This window comes from Ursus americanus, chromosome 17 (assembly GCF_024610735.1).
Source record: "Ursus americanus isolate L20-20 chromosome 17, mUrsAme1.1.p, whole genome shotgun sequence".
Classification (NCBI taxonomy): domain Eukaryota; kingdom Metazoa; phylum Chordata; class Mammalia; order Carnivora; family Ursidae; genus Ursus; species Ursus americanus.
In genome coordinates, this window is record NC_142143.1 from 5798624 (window position 1) to 5817811 (window position 19188).

Genomic DNA, 19188 nt, shown 5'->3' on the forward strand with positions numbered 1-19188 from the left:
GAACACAAATCTGCCAGGTCATTCCCTTGCCTGGAGCCCTCCCATGGCCCCCACCACCTTCAGGATAAAGCCGGAGCTCCTGGGGAAACAGATTGGCCTCCCTTGTCCATGCCTTTGCCTCTAGGCCCGAGGAACCTACGTAAAGTCGTCTCTGTGTCTCAGGATGTCTTGCACCTGTGTCTCCCCTTGGAACGCTCTTCAGCCACCAGCCACCTGTTGAACTCCTATTCATCCGGCAACACCCGACTTACCTCTTCTGTGAAATTTTACCCTCACACATGCCCTCCTCCCCATCCCACGAGGCCTGCTGCTTTGACATCTCCTTTACTTGAAACTGCACCTCATACAGGCCTCAAATATCTCTCTCAGAGGTAACTATCTACTTATCTCTATCCTTGACTAGACTCTAAACTCCTGCAGGACAGAAACTGTGCCAAGAAGAGTGCTCAGCGTAGCTCAGCTATTCTCAGCTCAGCAAGAACGGTGGGTGCTTGGTAAATGTTTGTTGAATGACTAATTGCATGTCACTCTAACAGAGCGTCACCCAAACAAAAGTTTCATAGTAGTGGTTTGGTGATGTGACTTTCTTCTCACCGAGCTCTGTGGATTGATAATCCAGTACCAAAAACTCAAAAAGGAAGTTAAAGCTCAGTCACTGGTTTGGCAGGAAAGGGACTGCCCAAAATGCCACTGTCCCTTAGGCTCCAGTGAGGTGACATCCTTTAGCAAGTACTTCCTGGGTATGTTATGGCGACAGAGGGCAGCATTCCTTTTCCTCTCCCCGACATCCTTGGGAGGTGGCATTCTCCCTGCTCTTCAAGGCCTAGTGTCAGTGTCACCTCCTCCAAAAAGCCCTCCAGGAGGTGCATAGCAGGTTCTCAGAGGAGGGGTTTTTTTCTTCCTACTTCTCTCCTCCAGCGGATATCTGCTCTGCCCCTTCTGGCTCTGACCCCTCCCCAGCCTCCTCTAGCCTGCAGCCTGGTGGGTTCATCAGGCAAGGCATCCGATCCACCCTGGCCAACATGGGCACAGGACGCTAGCTTGACCCGCTAGGCTCACTCCTGGGAGCTTGAATCTTGATTCAAGGACAGAAATCTTTGGAGCAGACTCACCCTGGGCCCAGAGAGCATGGCCCTCGTTCCTGCTGCCTCAACTCTTAGGCTTCCTTGTCCTGGGTCCTGCCTTGTCCTTCTTTCTGAGGCCTGTGTCTTAGGTTTTCCCTTTTTTTTTTTCAAAGGTACCCACCACCTTGCAACAGGTGTCGTGTACTTGAAGTTACCCAGACTCCCATCTGTCCCTGGCAACCGTACTCCTCAATTGCAAGCTACGTTCCTCATCCTCAACCCGTGCTCCCCATCCCACCCAGGTTGGCATCCCCCCTACTCTTCTTTACATCTGTTTCTTGGCACTCTATCTTGTCTAAAATTTAGATCAGTATTTATTGAGTACCAGCTGTAGGCCAACAACCATGCCAGGAACTTTATACGTTTCATCGGGTCTCTCCCTCCCTGAACCCCTGTGATGAGAGCTTTTCATTCTCATTTCACATATGGCGAAGCTGAAGTTCAGAGAGGCTAAGGAATTTCCTAGAGGCACACAGCCAGTTATGTAGTTGTGTCCACCCCGGTCTAAAACCAGTTCACATGGCCTGTTTTAGGAGACGTGCAGTACAGCAAAGAGAAACAAGGCTGGATTTGGGGAAACAGGGCCCTCCGGCTGGAGTCTTGGCTGCTTCCTGCAAAATTCATGTGTCAGAGTCCCCCTCTCCAGCCTGAGCTCATCGTGAGCAGGGGCCCGTCTCTTCCTGTGTCCCTAGCATCCGGCATCCTTTCTTTCCAAATGAAAAGCATCTTCCTCCATCTCTCTTGGGCACTGGCATAACTGAGTACCTCTTTTTTCTCTCTAACAATTCAGGTGGGACCAGCACAGCCTGGGCGCGGGGGGGTGGTGAGAGGGGTACTTAATTTTCTTGGACTCAGTTTCTCCATCTGCAAAATGGAGGATGTGAAACGCCTGATCTCAGCCTTTGACTATGAGGATCAAACAAGATGAGGGATGTGAATGAGTCTGGTAAGCTGTAAAGTCCCGCACAAACGCCCATTGTCACTATCAGCATGACCTGCCCTGCGAGACTAGTTACCAAAGAGCTCAGCTGACCTTGGGGGCAGAGCCAGAGAGCCCAGGTCCCCTGGTCAAGCCCTCTCAGGCCAGTTTTCTTCACTCCCCCAACATTCCTGAGAGATAAGGCTGCCAGGCAAGAATGCCATAATGGCTCATTGTACACGGGGAGCCCGTCCATCTGCAGCCTGGCGTGGGCGGCTGTGGGAGACCTTTATCATGGTCACACAAGCCCCTCCTCCTTTGTGTTAGGGACATTCTTGAATTGAACTAGACCAGGCCTGGAACCCGAGAAGCACTGGCACCTGCCATTAAATAGCCAACCAGGGCAAGGCCCTGGAGGGTGGCAAAGCGGTGAGTCTCTGGGCGGAGAGCCCTTGACTTCTTTTTGGACCCTACGAGACCCACCCTGGGATGTCGCTGACCAGCACCAGTGCCTCCTGATTGTATATCAGCGCAGCCACCAGTCAGCCCAAAGAAAATGTTTGAGGGGATCCCAGAGCCATACCTACCCTCTGCGTCTCCTCTGCTAGACCACTTGCTGGGCACTGGAGTCAGAAGGCACGGAAGGGGACTAGTGACCCCTAATTCACTCATGGGGTCCTCGCTCTGTACCGAGTATCAAGGCTTCTGCTCTGTCTGCAGCTATGAGGCCTTTGCCTGGCTTCCTGATGGTTGTGCCTCTTTGGAGAACTGTATGGTCTTGGGTTTTGAGGGTTGCTTGCAACTCAGGCAGGTAGCACCTTTGGCAGCAGCCCAGGGAGGAGTGCCGGGCAGTGACCCCAAAGGGCAGAGGAGATCGAGGATATAGGAGAGGAGTCCACAGGTTCAAGAAACACTGAGCAGGTGAAATTGACAGGTGGTAGCACCTTTCTGAGAAGCAATTTGGCAATAGATATAAGGAGACAGGGGCGCCTGGGTGGCTCAGTCGTTAAGCTTTTGCCTTTGGCTCAGGGAGTGATCCCAGGGTCCTGGGATCGAGCCCCGCATCAGGCTCTTCCGCTGGGAGCCTGCTTCTTCCTCTCCCACTCCCCCTGCTTGTGTTCCCTCTCTCGCTGGCTGTCTCTCTCTCTCTGTCAAATAAATAAATAAAATCTTAAAAAAAAAAAAAAAAAAGGAGGCAAAAACTGTTGATTCCCTTCCACCCAGTTATTCCAGGTTTATTTCAAAGTGATGACCAGAGACACGGAGAAAGGTTTAGGGACAAGGACGGTCCTCTCAGTGTTGCTTATAACAGCAAAAAATTAGAATCAGCTTAAACCGGTGAAGTAAGTTCTGATGCATCCTTACGATGGAATACTATAGAGCCAGTTTGAAAAATTAGCCTTTAAAATAAGATTTAATGCTCGTGGTTCTGAATGAAGTGAGAGAAAACAGGCTGTAAAGCTGTGTGCATGGAATACAACTCGAAAAGCATGCTGAGCAAAAGAAGTCACAAGAGAGAGTAACTCATTGTGCGCAATTCCATTTTTACAAAGTTCAGAACAGGTGAACCTAATCTGTAGTCGAAGACATCAGACCCGTGGTCGCCTGAGTCAGGGGCTTAGGGCAATTGATGGGAAGGGCAAGCAGAGATTTGGGGAGTGTGGTCAGTGTGCTTTATTTTGGTTGTGGTGGAAATTACCCAGGTGGGAACGTTCATCCAAACTCACTGAGTGGTGCAGCACCTGTGGAACATTACGGCAGTTCCTCAAAAATTAAACACAGAATCACCATGTGATCCAGCAATTCCCCTTCTAGGTATACGTACCCTGAAAGGATGGAAAACAGGGACTCGGAACCAATATTTGCACACGCATGTTCTTAGCAGCAACATTCACGGTAGTCAAAGGTGGAAATACCCCAAATGTCCAGGCACAGGTGAACAGATAAATGAGCTATAGAAGTGGAAAAAGATATCATTTTGGTCTTGAAAAGGAGTAAAATTCTGATCATGATACAACACAGATGAATCTCGAAGAATTATGCCAAGTAAAGTAAGCCAGACACCAAAGGACCAATATTGTATGATTCTGCTTATATATGAGGCACCAGAATCATAGAGACAGAAATTAGAATGGCGGGTGCCCGGCTCCGGGGAGCGGGGAGAATGCGCAGTTGGTGTTTAATGGGGACAGAGTTTGGGAAGATGAGAAAGTTCTAGAGATGCATGGTGGTGAGGGTCGCACAACAACGTGAATGTGCCTGCTGCCGCTGAACTGTACACTTAGAAATGGTCGAAATGGTCAATTTTGTGATGTATGTTTTACTACAAAAAATTTTTAACTCCACAAGCCATGCGATTAAGCTGGTGCATTTTCCTTTGTGTAAAGTATGCCTGTATAGAAATAATTCGAATGCAAATTTAAAACAATAAACACAGAGTTTGGAAAAATACGCTGTATATGTAACGTGATCTTAATTTTATTTTTCAAATGTATACGCTCACAGGAAAAAGACTGGAAGGAATCGAGGGAAAGATTCATTGCCATCCTCTCCGGTCTTTCCTGTGTTGAGTAGACAGAACTTTTAATATGGAAAAAGTGTGGATTTTAGGTAAAAGATGTTTTTTTTTTTTAAGATTTTATTTATTTATTTGACAGAGAGAGAGACAGCCAGTGAGAGAGGGAACACAAGCAGGGGGAGTGGGAAAGGAAGAAGCAGGCTCCCAGCGGAGCAAAGAGCCGGATGTGGGGCTCGATCCCATGACCCTGGGATCAGGCCCTGAGTCGAAGGCAGACGGCTTAATGACTGAGCCACCCAGGTGCCCCTAGGTAAAAGATGTTCTTGCACAAATCAGCATTTGCAGGGTATGTGGTGAGAACACACTCGTGCCCGCATTTGAAGCTCACCCAAGCCTGCACCCGTCCCACAATGCTGTTTAAATATTGCTGGCAGCACGGTCATCCTGGTGGGGAACACAGAACAGGCTCCAATGTAGTAAGAAGGAAGGAAGGAAGGAAGGAAGGAAGGAAGGAAGGAAGGAAGGAAGGAAGGAAGGAAGGAAAGAAAGAAAGAAAGAAAGAAAGAAAGAAAGAAAGAAAGAAAGAAAGAAAAAGAAAGAAAGAAAGAAAGGAAGAAAGAAAAAGAAAGAGAGAGAGAGAAAGAAAGAAAGAAGAAAGAAAGAAAGGAAGAAAGAAAGAAAGAGGGAGAGAGAGAGGGAGGGAGGGAGGGAGGGAGGGAGGGAGGGAGGGAGGGAGGAAGGATTCTAAGAGAATTTAAAGATCAAGACCACTCCATGGTTCTGAAACAGAGTTCTCATCTTGGCGTGGTGGCTCTTTTTGAGATTCAGGTCCTAGTAAGTATCAGCTCCTGGGACAGAGCTTCCCTGGCCGCCCCCCCCCACCTACAATGCCCCCACCCCACCGTCGGTGTATCCCACCACCCAGCCTCAGCCCCCTGCGTAGCCCTCCTCACTATCTTAGGCTTTTCTTGTTTCTGGTTTCTTGTTGTCTCCCTCCCTCAAATGGATCGTGAGCTCCGTGAGGGCGGGAATCCAGCCCGGCCCGCTCGCTGCTGTATCGCCAAGACCTAGAACAGTGTCTGGCACAAAGCAGATGTTCGAGAAACACCCTTTGAGTGACTGGACTACCTGAGCACCGTGTGTTCAACGTTGCCTCTGTGCCCAGGACTTTACAAGTGTGATCTTAGGAGATGCTCAAGCATCCTTGGTTTTACCAACGAAGATACCGAGTCACAGAGAGGTGCTGCGGCTTGCCCAAGACCACACAGCAAGTAAGGGACAGTGCATGGCTTCCAGTCCTGATGTCCCAACTCCCTGCTCTTTCCCTCTACTCCACCCGCTGAACATCTAAGACTGCAGGCCGGAGGGAGGGTCAAGGGACCCTGGACAGGGAATCAGGAGCCCACAGCTTCCTCTCATCCTGACTCTGATTGGTTGGGTGAGCAAGGGCAACACATCTGGTTCGTTCGCTTGTTCGTTTGTTCATTCATTCATTCATTCATTCATTCATTCATTCCTGTGTGGCCTTGGGCAAGTCATTGAAGCTCTCTGGGCTATACTCCACACCTGTGAATGAGGGCAATAGCCCCTACCTCATCTGGTGATTGTGGAATTACATGAGTTAACATATGTCAAGTGTTCAGAACAAGCCCTGGATGTGTCATATGTCAACAGTGTCAGTTCATGGAGACATCCCCAACCACGAGCATTTAAGCAGGACCCTTTCGGCTTCAAGAGATGGAAACCAACATAAGAACAGAAGGGATGACTCAACCAAGGCCTCAAACACTGTCAGGTCCCTCCTTTCCCCTCTCTTCTCTTTCTCTGCTCTCTCTCTCCTCTTTCCCTCCTCATCTCTCCCCTCTGCTTCTCTCCAGCTGCCGGATCCATTCTCTCAGTCCGGCTCTCTACGCCGTGGCAGAACCACATGACCGGCAGCTCTGGACACACCCGTCCTTCCTGCTCCATGCCCACATAGGAAGTAGACATGCCCCCCAGCCCGTTTAGAGACTCCCAGGGAAAGCATCTGGTTGGCTTGGCTTAGTCAGGAATCCTGGCCCAGACCAATTATGTAGCTGGGGGCGTGAGATACAAGGAGCAGCCCATCCTGAGCCACCTGTTCACTATTGGGCCTTGGGGTCTGGAAAGGATACTAGAGGACTGGGAAGTCTAACTTACCTGCTCATCTTGACCTAAGGAGGAGACAGACCTATTAACCAGTAAGTTCCAGGTTTCCAAGCTGAACCAGTACCCATGGTGGGAGATCATGCGCCCCAGATTACCTGCTCTGAGCCCCAGAGGACGGTGGTCTGAATGGCCAGGCCAGCTTCCCAGTGGGGCACAAAGGATGGAGATGGCCAGGAGAAAGTGGGGAGCTGGATTCACTCCTCAAAGCCCCGAGCCAAACAGGGCAGCTCTGAAGACAGGGCATCTGAGTTGGGCACTGAGTCTGGGTCTGCCAAACACAAGGGCGGGAAGGGCATTGGGAGAGGAGGGAAGGGAGCAGGCCACGGCTCAGAGGTGTGAGGCAGCCTGGAGTGGAGAGGAAGCATGGAAGTCTACCAGGCAGAGGGTTGAGGATGAAAAGGTCCACAAAGTCCCCTCTCCTGGGGTCTTAGGCAGACTTTGTCCTATAGGCAGCAAGGATCGGAGAGGTCAAGTTGGCCTTTGGAGAGCTGATTCCAGCTAGCCTAGAGGGATGCGTTTGAGCCTCGATGCAGACACTTGGGTGAGAGCTGGTGTTGTCTCAACAAAGCCAGCTGCTAAACGGATGGAGAGGACAGGTCACGAATACAGAGCTGACAGGGCTTGGTATGGGTGGTGAGGGAGAAGAGAGAGGTGCCACTCCGGAGACAGAGAGCCCTGAGGGTATGTGACCTGAGCAGTGGGGTTAGAGGTACCTGAGGGGGCGGCAGATCTGTGAGGCTGGGCCTTAGTTTCCCCATCTGTAAAATGAGGAGTGTGGGCTGGGCCACCTCTAGGATTCATTTGCAGAGGGTGTGGGGTGGGCAGGTGAGTCATATGACCCCTCGCTTTCCACTTCTACTCAACCCCTTCCCAAAAGTGAGGTACCACCACCATCCTACATGGGGAAAAATTTGTTTGCACCTGTTAGAAAGATGAGAGAGCATAAAATTGGATGGTGCCTAAAATCAGCCCCATGGATTAGGAACTGTTACAGTCTGCCTGGCCACTATGTAAAAACCACTTTTCTCAATATCAAAGCCGAAAAAGTAAAACTTTGTGCCTTACAGAGGGGAGCACCCTAATGCCCTTTGAGCCTTTGAGAGGGTTTTATTAACAGGTAGTGGTTAAGAGCGTGTCATCGGGAGCCATGTAGATGTGAGTTCAGATCCCACCTCAACATTTGCTAGCTCTCTGGTCCCAGGCAAGTGGCCTGAGTCTCTGTTTTCTTAGGCGTAGAGTGGGGGTGGTGGCAGTCTCAGCCTCTCAGGATGAAATGACACAATGCACAAGACACTGACCACAGTGTCAGGCACTCAGGCACACCCGATACGCGATGGCTATTGTAACAGATGGAGGAGGAGACAGCAGGGAGGTCAGGATATGCTGTGTGACCAAACTCAGGTGGGTCATTTCAGGAAACCCCATTTTTAATAAGAAAGGACAACAAAAGCCTCTAAAGTCTTGGAATGACATTGTATGCTTGCAGAGAACTTTATTTTCTCAAAGAGCTTTCACAACTGTTATTAATCAAGAGACTTCTTCTTGAGGAAATTTTCTTTTTAAAGTAAGAATTAAATTCTTTTGCTGAGGACTGGGGTCAGCAGGAACACCCCAGTGGCAGAGAGGCTGTGTTGTGCAGGAAGGAAGCCTCCTTTGCCTTCTCTCTTCCTGGGACTTCTACGAGGTGTCACAAGGGGGAGCCAAAGGGCCCCGGAGGACAGCAGTCCTGCCAGCCTGCCCAGCTTCCGCACCGAGCAGAGAGGATGGGGGTGGCCCGGAGGGCGTGGGCAGCTGGATTCACTCCCCCCAACCCCATCAAATAGCCAAAAAATCTTTATCCACTCCCTGGAGCGATGTGAATTCTTGGTTAAGTGATGTCTGTCTGATTTCTTTGTTCGTTCATTCAACAATCATTTCTTAGGCCCTAGTGGGGGGGCTGTGGCCCCAGATGCAGATGGGATGTGAGCCCGGCCTTCAGGAACCCTCAGTTTGGGAAGAGGCAGACCAGAAATCCAAGGTGAGCCCGGCTCTGATGCGGCAGTCCCCAGGTGAATGGGAGCCCAGAGGAGGCCCTACGCCTGGCTACGGGACAGCCGAGGGTGCGTGCAGAGAAGGGGTGAGCTTTGTAAAGAACATGAAGGGTGCTCCTAGCAGAGGGAGGCACACAGGCCAAGGCTCAGGGGTGTGAGACCAGGATGTCTGTGGGGCCCTCCCCTGCGGTTACACGAGGCTGGGACTGCTGCGGGTGCCTTGTTAGCCGCACAAAGCGTTCAGGACTTGCTTAGAAGTGATGGGGAGCTATGGAGTGTTCCCTCCCAAAGTGACTGTCGGATTCATCCCTGGGCCTCCACTCTCCTAGCTCAGTTTCCAGAGGCTCTCAGATGCCCCCGGCTGGAGTCCAGGCAAACATGTTCTCACCCCACCAGCCATGGATGCCGCCGTCTCTGCGGGCAGCTCTCCACCATGTCGCTATCGCACACGTGCAGTGCTTTACAGTTTGCAAGATACTTCGAGAACACTCACTCTTTGGTCTCCACCTTCTTCAGTGGACCTTGGCACATTCTCTCGACCATCAGGAAAATCTCCTTCTCATACTTCCTACCCAAATCTAGGGTCTAGGATGCCTCCCTAACCACCCCAGGAGCAGAAGTAACACCTGTTTCCCTGCCACTGCCTTTAGTGCATTCATGGGCACTTACAAGTGTGTCTCTTCTCCATCCCCGTCCCCTGCTCCCTGGCTCCTCTGCACAGACCACAATTTCCTCCTGGAAGGAACCATGTCTTATCCATCTGCCCACCTTACAGGGAGCAGGCTGGGGACAAGAACTCTGTATGAGTGAGAGCTGCCCCCAGATTGTGGGGGTCACAGTCTGAAAAGGCTATCACCCTGCATCCGTTCCCTCCGTGATCTAGGGGAACACAGCCAGCTGCCATCAAGCTTGGAAGGTACCTGGCCAGGAGCGAGGTACCTTAACCTTAAAACAGCCTTAAACAGCCTTAAAAGACATTGTTTCTGGTCAGTTAGTGCCCCCCACGAGGACCTCACCCTCAAACTCACATCGTTTGCCCTTGTCACCAACGCACAAGACAATGTATGTTTCTAAGGGAGCTTTCTCCCCCCAGAAACCCAAAACCACACAACTGGGAGGAGGACAAAATAAAGCCTATAAAGATAAGGGGGTCTCCCAAATTAAACTACAAGCTAGGAGTGACCATGCAGAAGGAAATGTCTGGAGTGACGAGGCTAAGGCTTAGAGGAGGCAGAGAGCAGCACCTCCTTCCCCTCTCATACCTGGACAGCCATAGCTGGACCTTTCTGGTCCCCCATGTCAGGGACCCTTTGCCTCAGCCACCAGTGCCACGAGCTATTTGTGATAGGAAGTCAGGTCGGGAGTAAGGGTGGCTGGACACAGATTTAACTTTCCAAACAGCAGCGATTGTCTAGAGAAGGTCATGTGAGTGAGTGTGCAGGAATGTGTGTATGTGTGTGTGTGTGTGTGAGAGAGAGAGAGAGAGAGAGAGAATGTGTCTGTATGCCTGAAGGTGTGTGTTGGGAGGGGGTGTGTGTGTGTGTGTGTGTGTGTGTGTGTGTGTGTGGTGGGGGCAGGGAAGGGAGCTGGTATGGAAAGGAAAGCTAGGCGCAGACCCAGGCAGGCAGAATGGACAAAAGGAGGAAAGTCTTGTCTTTGAGTCCGGGCCTGGAGAGCAGGAGAAGAAAAAAGGAGCTCTTATTGGTGGTTGTCAAGGAGATGGGCCTTGGGGTTTGCTGAACTTTCTTCCCTTAAAGCGTCCCGCCTCGGGCTGAGAGGGGCCATTTATTTCCAGCTGCGCCTCCTGGGCAGGGGTCTGGGTCCAGGCCCAAAGGCCAACAAGTGTCAGGTGTAGAGTCCAGGCTAGGCCAGAGCAGCGCTTGGGTGGAAGCACGGTCATGTTCCTCCAGCCCCTGCCCATCACCTGCCTGCCCAGCATTGTCACTGCAGAGGCCCCAGGCCCTGAATGCTCAGGGCATCGAACTTGGCTGGCTAAGGGGTCAGCCCGCAGGTGGGGTGGCAGATGGCGTGCGCCTGGGGAAGGACTGACTGCAAAGTGCCATTGTTGGTCAGGGAGCTTTCCAGATGCGGATCCTGTGGCTGTCCTATGACAAGCACACTTATGAGCCATTGTCCTTTAGGGAGTGGTAAAAAGTTCATTTGTTTTGAACGTCTATTTTTAATCGATCCTCATGATTTTTTCCTTTCTGGTTCGTTCACCGCTGCATTGCCCCTGCTGGGCACACAGTAGGTGCTCAATAAACATTTCCCGACTGGAGGAGCGCATAATTCTGCTTTGAGCGTTTCCATTTCTTTCACTACAAATGGATGTCTCCGGGCCTTTCTCTTCCTCCGAGGGCCGCTTAGCAGGCTCCCTCCGCTCGCTAGAGTGTGCGTGTTGGGGAGGTGGGGCTGCGGGGGTCACCCTCGACGTCTAGGGCGTGGGGGGGCGGGCCGGTGAAGGGAGCAGCCTCTGAGCGAGCCCCAGCCCGGAGGAGACTGTGCACCCGGCGGCCAAGGGAGCGGGCCCCGGCGCCCACCCCACAACCTGCCGCCCGCCCCGAGGGGAGGGGGCGCCCCCGACGCCCGCGCCCGCCCCTCCCCCCGCGGGCCGGCGGCCGGCGCCCATTGGCCGGCCGCGCACAGAGCCCCGCCCCCGGCAGCCGCGGGCCAATGAGCGCACGGCTGTCAGCTCGTCAGCCGCGCCGGCTCGGTGGCTGGGAGCCCGAGCGGTGGCCGAGGAGCCAGCAGCGAGGAGCGCTCGCCGAGCGGCCGGTCGGAGGGGTCCCCGCGCCCCGCACGCCCGCACGCCCGGCCGGCCCGGCCAGGCTCGCAGCGACCATGGGCGCGGCGGCCGTGCGCTGGCACTTGTGTGTGCTGCTCGCCCTGGGCGCGCGCGGGCGGCTGGCGGGGGGCAGCGGGCTCCCAGGTAAGCCCCGAGCGGCCGGGCGGCGGGCGCGGGCGGCGGCGGGGTCCCCGGTGGGCCCCCGCCCCGCGCCGTCGAGGGGGCTGCAGCCCGCGCGGCCCCGCTCCCCGCCCCGCCTCTTTGCAAAGTAACTTCTGGGGCTGACGCCGGGCGCCCCCTCCCCGAAGCCGGGCGGCCCGGGGACTCCGGGAGCCCCGCGGGGCCGCAGCAGGGGCGGGACGGGCTGGGGCCCCCGGGGGAGGGAGTGAGAGGGCGGGACGAAGAAAGAAAGCGCGACGACCGGCGGAGGGGAGCCCCGGCGCGGCGCTCGGAGCGCAGGCGGGAGGGAGAGGGGACCCCGGAGCCCGACGGGCGCTCCCCCAGGGGAGAGGGGCGTGCGGGCGGAAGGAGGCCCAGAGCGGAGAGGGAGAGGAGGGGAGCCGGGGAAAAGGACTGACCTAGAGAGAAAGGGGTTGGGGGAGGTGGTGGATAGAGGGACGGACGGACAGAAAAAGAGGCACGGAGGGAACACACAAAAGGACACAGAAAGAATCCCAGAGAAAGACAGACACGAAGAGCAGGGAGGAGACCAGAAGACCGGAGGGGAAGGAGGAAACCCAAGGGAGAGAGAAGGAGGTAAATGGGCAGCTGGAAGGAAAAAGATAAAGGGAGATGTGAAGGACGGACTAAGGGATGGGAAGGAAGAGAGAGGAGGAGAGGTAGAGGCCGAGGGACAGCAGAAAAAGAGACAGGAGGACTGGGGGTGGGGGATAGGGAGGGAGCAAGACAGACGGATGGGAAAGACAGAAGTGGACATGGCTGGAAAGCCATGGGCAGACAGACAGTCAGACAGGAATGGGGGGGGGGGGCGGGCAGAGGGACTGACACGGAGGGAAGGAGATGGATGGGAACCAGAGGGAGGGGAGACCAGACTTGGGACCTAGGGGAGGAGGCCCAGGAGAGGGAAGCAGGCGGCCCTGAGGGAGGAAACGGGATCTGGGATCCAGAGCACTTGCAGCATGGGTTGGGGCAGGCAGCAGAGGCTAGCAGAGCAGCAGGGCCGGGGGAGGGGGGGGGCAGGATTTCACAGGGAACTCCCCTGTGCCCTCTCCTTCCCCTCCCACTCCCTTGGTTGTCTGGAAAGGGTGCTCCCACAAAGCTGAAAGCACAGTGTCTCCTCCCACAGCTTTGGAGGGGGTTCCTCCCCCTCTCCTTGAAGGGTGGGGGGTACCCTGCTTGCTGCTGCTCTCCTTGGCTTTCTCTGGACCCCCCCCCCCCCTGCTGCCATGCTGCGCTACCTGAAGTCTGTTTGGTGGCATGGGAATCTATTTCTGGGAGTCGCACCCTGACTAAGGATGCCAGGCCATTTAAACTATTCTGCAGTTGAAGCCTGAGGAAGCTGGGCCCTGCGGCCCACAGCCCCCACCGTGTCTGTAGGTGTCTCTCTCAGACTTTAGGATCCTTCACCCTTGTTTGGCTGTTTCTGTATGTGCCTCTCTCCACCTCTCTGTCCCTTCTCTGTGTCTATCTCTGCCCCCCCACCAAACCTTGTGCTGTGACACAAACCAAAGTCAAAGCAAGCAGCCAGTGATGGAAGGGCTGGGCTGCCCTCTGGAGGGAGTCCCCAGCCCTGGGCAGGGAGCAAGGCCAGACCATGGGAGCAAATGGCCTGTAGCTCCTCTCCCTCTCCCCAGTCCTCACCTAAAGACATGTTTAGAAGATGTTTTGGGAGGTGTCCCCCCCCACCAGTCCTGTGGTTAATGTTCATCCATTTCCCTCCCCACAAGGATACCTGCCTTGGTCAGAGATTAGGGATACAGGGCAAAAGGGCTCCAGAACCCCAGGCAGCTTCCCTCTCCTCATTCCTGTGCACTGACCCTCGGATGTGCACCCATGGCCCATTTCCCCTGCTGGTCCTATCTCAGAAGTGGCCCCACGCCTCCCCACTGGAAGGATGCAGACCGGCCCTCCCTGGCCTCTGGCTTCCTGTCCTTGTGGCCGTGTTAACCCTGCATGGGGGTACCTCCGTTGTCACTTCCCCAGAAGGGGATTGTCTGCTGGCCTGACGTTCCTGTTGGCCCCTGGCCATTTGATGGCTGGCTCTGGCCTTCTACCCTGACTGCTTCCTGGCTCCCATTCCCCCTTACTTTGGGCTGCTGTAGAGAATGGGCTGCTGACCTGAACAGATACAGCCACCCTGAAAAGTGACACCACCTGCTGTGTCCGCCTGCGTGTGTGTGTGTGTGTGTGTGTGTGTGTGTGTGTGTGTGTGTGTGCGCACGCGCGTGTGTGTGCATGCGTGTGTGCGTGTGTGTGTGCATGTGTAGGGAACTTTTGCTCTTATGCTTGTTGATGCCTCTCTTCCTTTGGGGGAGGCTGGAGCCCTTAGAGACTTAGAGAGGAGCTTTGTTCTCTTAGAGAGCTCCCCCCCAGAGTTTAGAGCCCCAATGCCAGCCAGGGGAGTAATTCAGAATGGACAGTCTCAAGAACCAGACAGTCTAGGGGAAGGCTGGAGTCATGAAGAGAGGAGGTCACTGCAGGACTTCCCCAGGCTTGCCCCTGAGTGACTGCCCTCGGGATAGCTGCTGAGAGTTCCCTGCGCTGCCCTTCTGGGTAATTCTATCTGTCATCCAACTGTATTTCATTCGTGACTAGCTGGAAGTAACATGTCCCATGAAAGCTCTGGTTCTGAGCTCGTCTCTGCCCTTAATGAGCTACTGACCTACAACAGACCTCGCTGGGCCTCAGTTTCCTCATCTGTAACCCATATTACAACTAACGTTTTTCTGGCTGTGCTATCCTGTGTCCTTAGGGTCCTTTCCCCTGTTTGAGCTCTGTGCCGTGTGTGTGAGAGAGAAAGAGATGGGTGTATAGACAGAAACACAGAATCTATTTGGCATTACTTTGGCCAATGGCTATTCCAGACTAAAGGTGTATGTGTGTGTATTGGGGTGGGAGGTGGAAAGTGTCAGGAGCCCTCAAAACCTAGACTGAACTTGAGTTTGGAAGTTGGGATCTGAGAGCCAGGTCCTAGGTGTCCGAGGTGGAGGTCAGAACCACAGATGAGCCGGGTCAGCCCCACTGAGGGTGCGGCCCCACTGCTGGCCCCGCCGGTCTAGGGTGTCGAAACTGGGTGAAGAATCCTGTATTTCCACAGCCTTGGGGCTGAGTGGGGTCACATCACTCCCCCGGGCCTCCTGGCTTGGCCTCTGCTCACTGCTGCATTCTAGCCTTGGTTTCCTGCCCCCGCCCCTGCCCCCCTGTAACCCAAAGGGGATAGATTTAAATCCCTCTAAGGCCCTTCTGGCTCTGAATTCTAGAATAAGGAGAGTGGAGGAGGGATGGAGTGGTGCTTGTGGGGAGAGCAGGACACACAGAGAGGCTTTCCTGGCAGCTCCCAAGCCTCGGTTTTGTCATCTCTCCAGCGGGAGTAATAGATCGACTCAATGGGACTGTCGTGAAAATAAATGGGAGCCCACATTTAGGTAGCATTGCGTTTGGCACAGTGTAGCTGCCCCCAAAATGCTACCAGTCGCCACTTGTCACACTGGATTGTCGTGCGATGGCTAGTAATGTTAATTACCCCAGCGATCAATGAAAAGTAAGGGGCAGAAGGAGCTCCCTGCCCCCAGCCAGCACTGCCTGCCTCCCGGGCCACACCTTACCAGTTGTTTCCCCCACTCCCAGGGCCAGCCGACGTGGACGAGTGCTCAGAGGGCACGGATGACTGCCACATCGATGCCATCTGCCAGAACACGCCCAAGTCCTACAAATGCCTCTGCAAGCCGGGCTACAAAGGGGAAGGCAGGCAGTGTGAAGGTGAGCCCAGCCCAGCCCTCTTGGCCAGACCCTGTGGCTGCCATGGCCGCCATATGTGGCCGATGCCCGCCCCGTGGCATGCCGGCAGCACAGGCCTTACTCGGCCTTGGGAGGGAGGCCAGGGGCCTCTTGGGAATCTGCGCTGATTCCCGGAGGAAGGAATTTGGAGTCATGGGGTACTTAACTCACCCTGGAATTGAAACTTTTGTTTTGTTTTAAATGAGATGAAGTGTTGAATGATTTGTTCGTCTTTCTATCCCTGACTGGATATGCGTGGGGTAAAGGCCTGGGGTAACCCTCCCCCCAGGTCCCTAACTTCGAAACCACCCAAAACACCCCATGTGGCCTGTAGCTTCCCCAAAGGACCTTCTTAGAAGCCAGCCACAGCATTTGTAGGCTGGCTCAGGTATGAGAGCTTAGGCAAAGACATAGATTTGTGCTGCGTCCATCTGTCTGTCCAGCCTTTCTTCCCTGCTCTTGGGGTTTGGGTTTGACTGTCTGGCGCTGGAAACCGCCTCCCTGGCAAGCTGGAAGTCAGAGAGAGAAGAGCAGCGTCGGCTGTCTCTGGAGCCAGGACTCTTCAAACCGGATGGACCCCATGGGAGCATCTGTCAGGGAAGGGCCTTGTGGCCATTCTGTGTGGTTCTGGGGAAGCCCATCATCAGGGAACTGGAAGCCGCCCTCTCCATGACCCATGTGCACACCCGGCTGAGAATCCTTGATCCAAATCCTCCCTGTCTGTCCCCACTTTACGGAGGAGGAAAGCTGAGGCCCCAAGAGAAGCAAGCCCCCCAGGTCCCACAGGGCACGGCTAGTACTAAACCCCAGGTCTCTGGATTCTTACTCCACAGCTCCCTAGCATCTCGTTTGCTTCTCCCCAAGCCCTGCCAGCTTACTCTTGCAAAGCGTGAGACTCGTATTAGGAAAGTGACCCGTGAGAGTAAGACGGGTGCCCGTCCCTTCTGTGTAAGGCTTTGCAGGAGCTGCAGCTTTGTAGGGGCTACAGCTCTGCCTCCCTGGGACGCTGACCTTATTCATCCATCTCACTTATTGGGCATCTACTTAAGGCTGAGTGCTGGGCAAATGGCAATGGCCTGGATCGCGCCCGGTTTGGCCACATCTCTGGCCTTGTTTGGGGCCCAGAAGTCTGAGTGGGGAGCTGGCGCCTACCCACAGACCTCTGGAAGGAGGCCAGGCTGGAGACAGACAGAGCATCATGAGCAAGAATACTGGTGGCACGGGCTGGCTTCCCTGTTGGCAGGGCCTGGAGGTTCCAAGTGGCACGTGTGAGGCTCTGCGTGGCCGTTTTCTGACCCTCTGCTGCCTGCTCCAGGCCCGGTGCTCTGGCAAGGGAGGGCCGAGGGCAACCCTCTACCTCTGCTTGCTTAAACCACTGACCCAACCTGTTCCTCCTGCAGCCCAGCTCCTTAGGTTCCCCTTCTGATGTCCCTGGACCTGGAGGCCCACACTTTGTTTCCTGCCTGTTTCCCTGAAGTCCTTCAGAGTCCAGCTTTAGCTGTCCACTCTGCTTGAGCCCAGGCTGGGAGTTAGACTCGCTTTCTCAGTGCGAGGATGAGAGAGGAGGAGGCTTGTAAATGTGCTTCTGGAACTGCCAGGGGCTTCTGTGTCTTGCTAGTCTGGCTCCGGCCTCTGCCCCTCACCTCCTGAAACCCTGAATAGGGCTAACCCTTGTGTCCTGGCCACACACGCACACACCAGGCCGCTCCATCTTTCTTTTTTTTTTTTTTTTTTAAAGATTTTATTTATTTATTTGATAGAGAGAGAGATAGCCAGAGAGAGAGGGAACACAAGCAGGGGGAGTGGGAGAGGAAGAAGCAGGCTCCCAGCGGAAGAGCCTGACATGGGGCTCGATCCCATAACGTCGGGATCACGCCCTGAGCCGAAGGCAGACGCTTAACAACTGCGCCACCCAGGCGCCCCCCGCTCCATGTTTCTGAGCCACAGCTCAGGTCTTCCTCCTACTGAGAGCTCCTTTTCCACCCTTTGTGTACTGGCCAGTTCCTAATCAGCCTTTAGATTTGCCTCCTCTGGGAAGCCTTCCTTGATACCTCCGCTTCTACACAAGTACACACACACACACACACACACACACACACACACAAAGGCACATTAAGTGCTTTTCTCCATCATAGCACTTCTATTTTTTTTAAAAGATTTATTTAAAGATTCTTTGGGAGAAGCAGAGGGAGAGAGAATTTCAAGCAGACTCCATGCTGAACGCAGAGCCCCTCCGGGGTGGGCGGGGCGCCTTGATCTCATGACCCTGAGATCATGACCTGAGCCGAAACCAAGAGTTAGACTCGTAACTGACCGCGCCACCCAGGCGCCCCTATCAGGGCACTTCCGCCTTTGGATTATGATTATGTGTCTTGTTCTCCCGCCGAACGGTGAGCTCATTTGTTGAGGGCTGGCCATGGGCTCAGCGCTGGGGCCCACCACACGGAAGCTATCCAACTTGGGCTCACAGTAAGCCCCAGATTGCCTTTCAGGCTTGTCCCCATCTTCCCAGCTCTGGGGGCAGAGCCTGGCATGAGCATGGGTGTGCAGAAAATGTTTAGTCTGAGTTGGCTCTCTTTTACCCAGACTGGAGTTCCCAGGAGACGAGGAGCCACATAGATAGAAGCTGCCCGCAGAGGGGCTGTGCGGGCGGCAGGGAAGTGTGGCCAGCCGGGGCAGTGTGAGGACTCGCCTTTGTCATGCTGTCCTCTCCACCCTGTCTAATGGGAGAGGACAGCAAGAACAGGCCTGACCTCTAGACGGGGGTCTGGGTCGCAGCCCACCTCCGATGTGAAAGTCTAGGTGGTCATTTGCCCTCCTGAGCCTCGGTTTCCCCTTTGGTTATATGGGCCCAAGATACCCCCTCCATAAGCCGTCCCGAAGATGGAATGAAATGCCGTGCGGTGAACGGCAGGCCTGCCCATCACGGTGCCGGGCTCCCCATATAGGCACTCGGGATACAGTACACGCTCAATGCACAGATGATGGTGCCATTACCGTCATTGTCACCATCTCTGTCATCTGTTCTCACCACCTCTCACCGCGGCTCCAGGCTGTGAGAGGTAGTGTGAACAGACTTGTTTAATGACATCTTCAACTGTGAAGACCTTTGAAAGTGGTTCAGTGCTGACTGCCTCGGAGGTGATAATGACAGCACAACCTTGCCCTTCCCCTCAAGGAGCTCTGGATCTGGGTCGGGCTGCATGAGCTGAAATTATATATCCATAGAAATTCTTAATCAACAGGGTCATATGGGTGGTAAGTCGGTACCTGTGGAGTTTTCGTGTTAACAGTAGAGACTGGGGCACCTGGGTGGCTCAGTCGGTGAAGCAGCTACCTTCGGCTCAGGTCGTGATCCCAGGCCCTGGGATCAAGCCCCACATCGGGCTCCCTGCTCAGCAGGAAGCCCTCTTCTCCCTTTGCCCCTCCCCCTTCTTGTGTTCTCTCTCTTTCTTTCTCTGAAATAAATTATAAGATAAAATCTTTAAAAAAAAAAAAACAGTATGGAGACTAGTAGTCAAGAACTGAGAGGACGCCATTTGGCCACTCACTCCCTAAACCCTTTGTGAGTGAGTGCCAGCCAGGCTTCTGGGGACCTGAGTGGACACTGTCTCACTTGCACTGAGGTTTTCTCACCCCTGAGGACAGGCATCAGTCAGAATTCATGA

At 54.3% G+C, this 19188-nt stretch overlaps 1 protein-coding gene across 2 annotated transcripts in view; it reads left to right on the forward strand.

Annotated features, from left to right (window-relative positions):
* Window positions 1–11520: 11520 nt before the first annotated feature.
* The window catches only part of SCUBE1 (signal peptide, CUB domain and EGF like domain containing 1), a 137191-nt gene continuing 129523 nt past the window's right edge, over window positions 11521–19188 (forward strand). For both annotated transcript variants that reach the window (XM_087868638.1, XM_045779905.2), the window contains exons 1-2: window positions 11521–11707; window positions 15371–15502. In XM_087868638.1, the coding sequence (XP_087724764.1) occupies window positions 11620–11707; window positions 15371–15502 (220 nt within the window). In that variant the 5' untranslated portion in view covers window positions 11521–11619. The remainder of the gene's footprint in view (window positions 11708–15370; window positions 15503–19188) is intronic.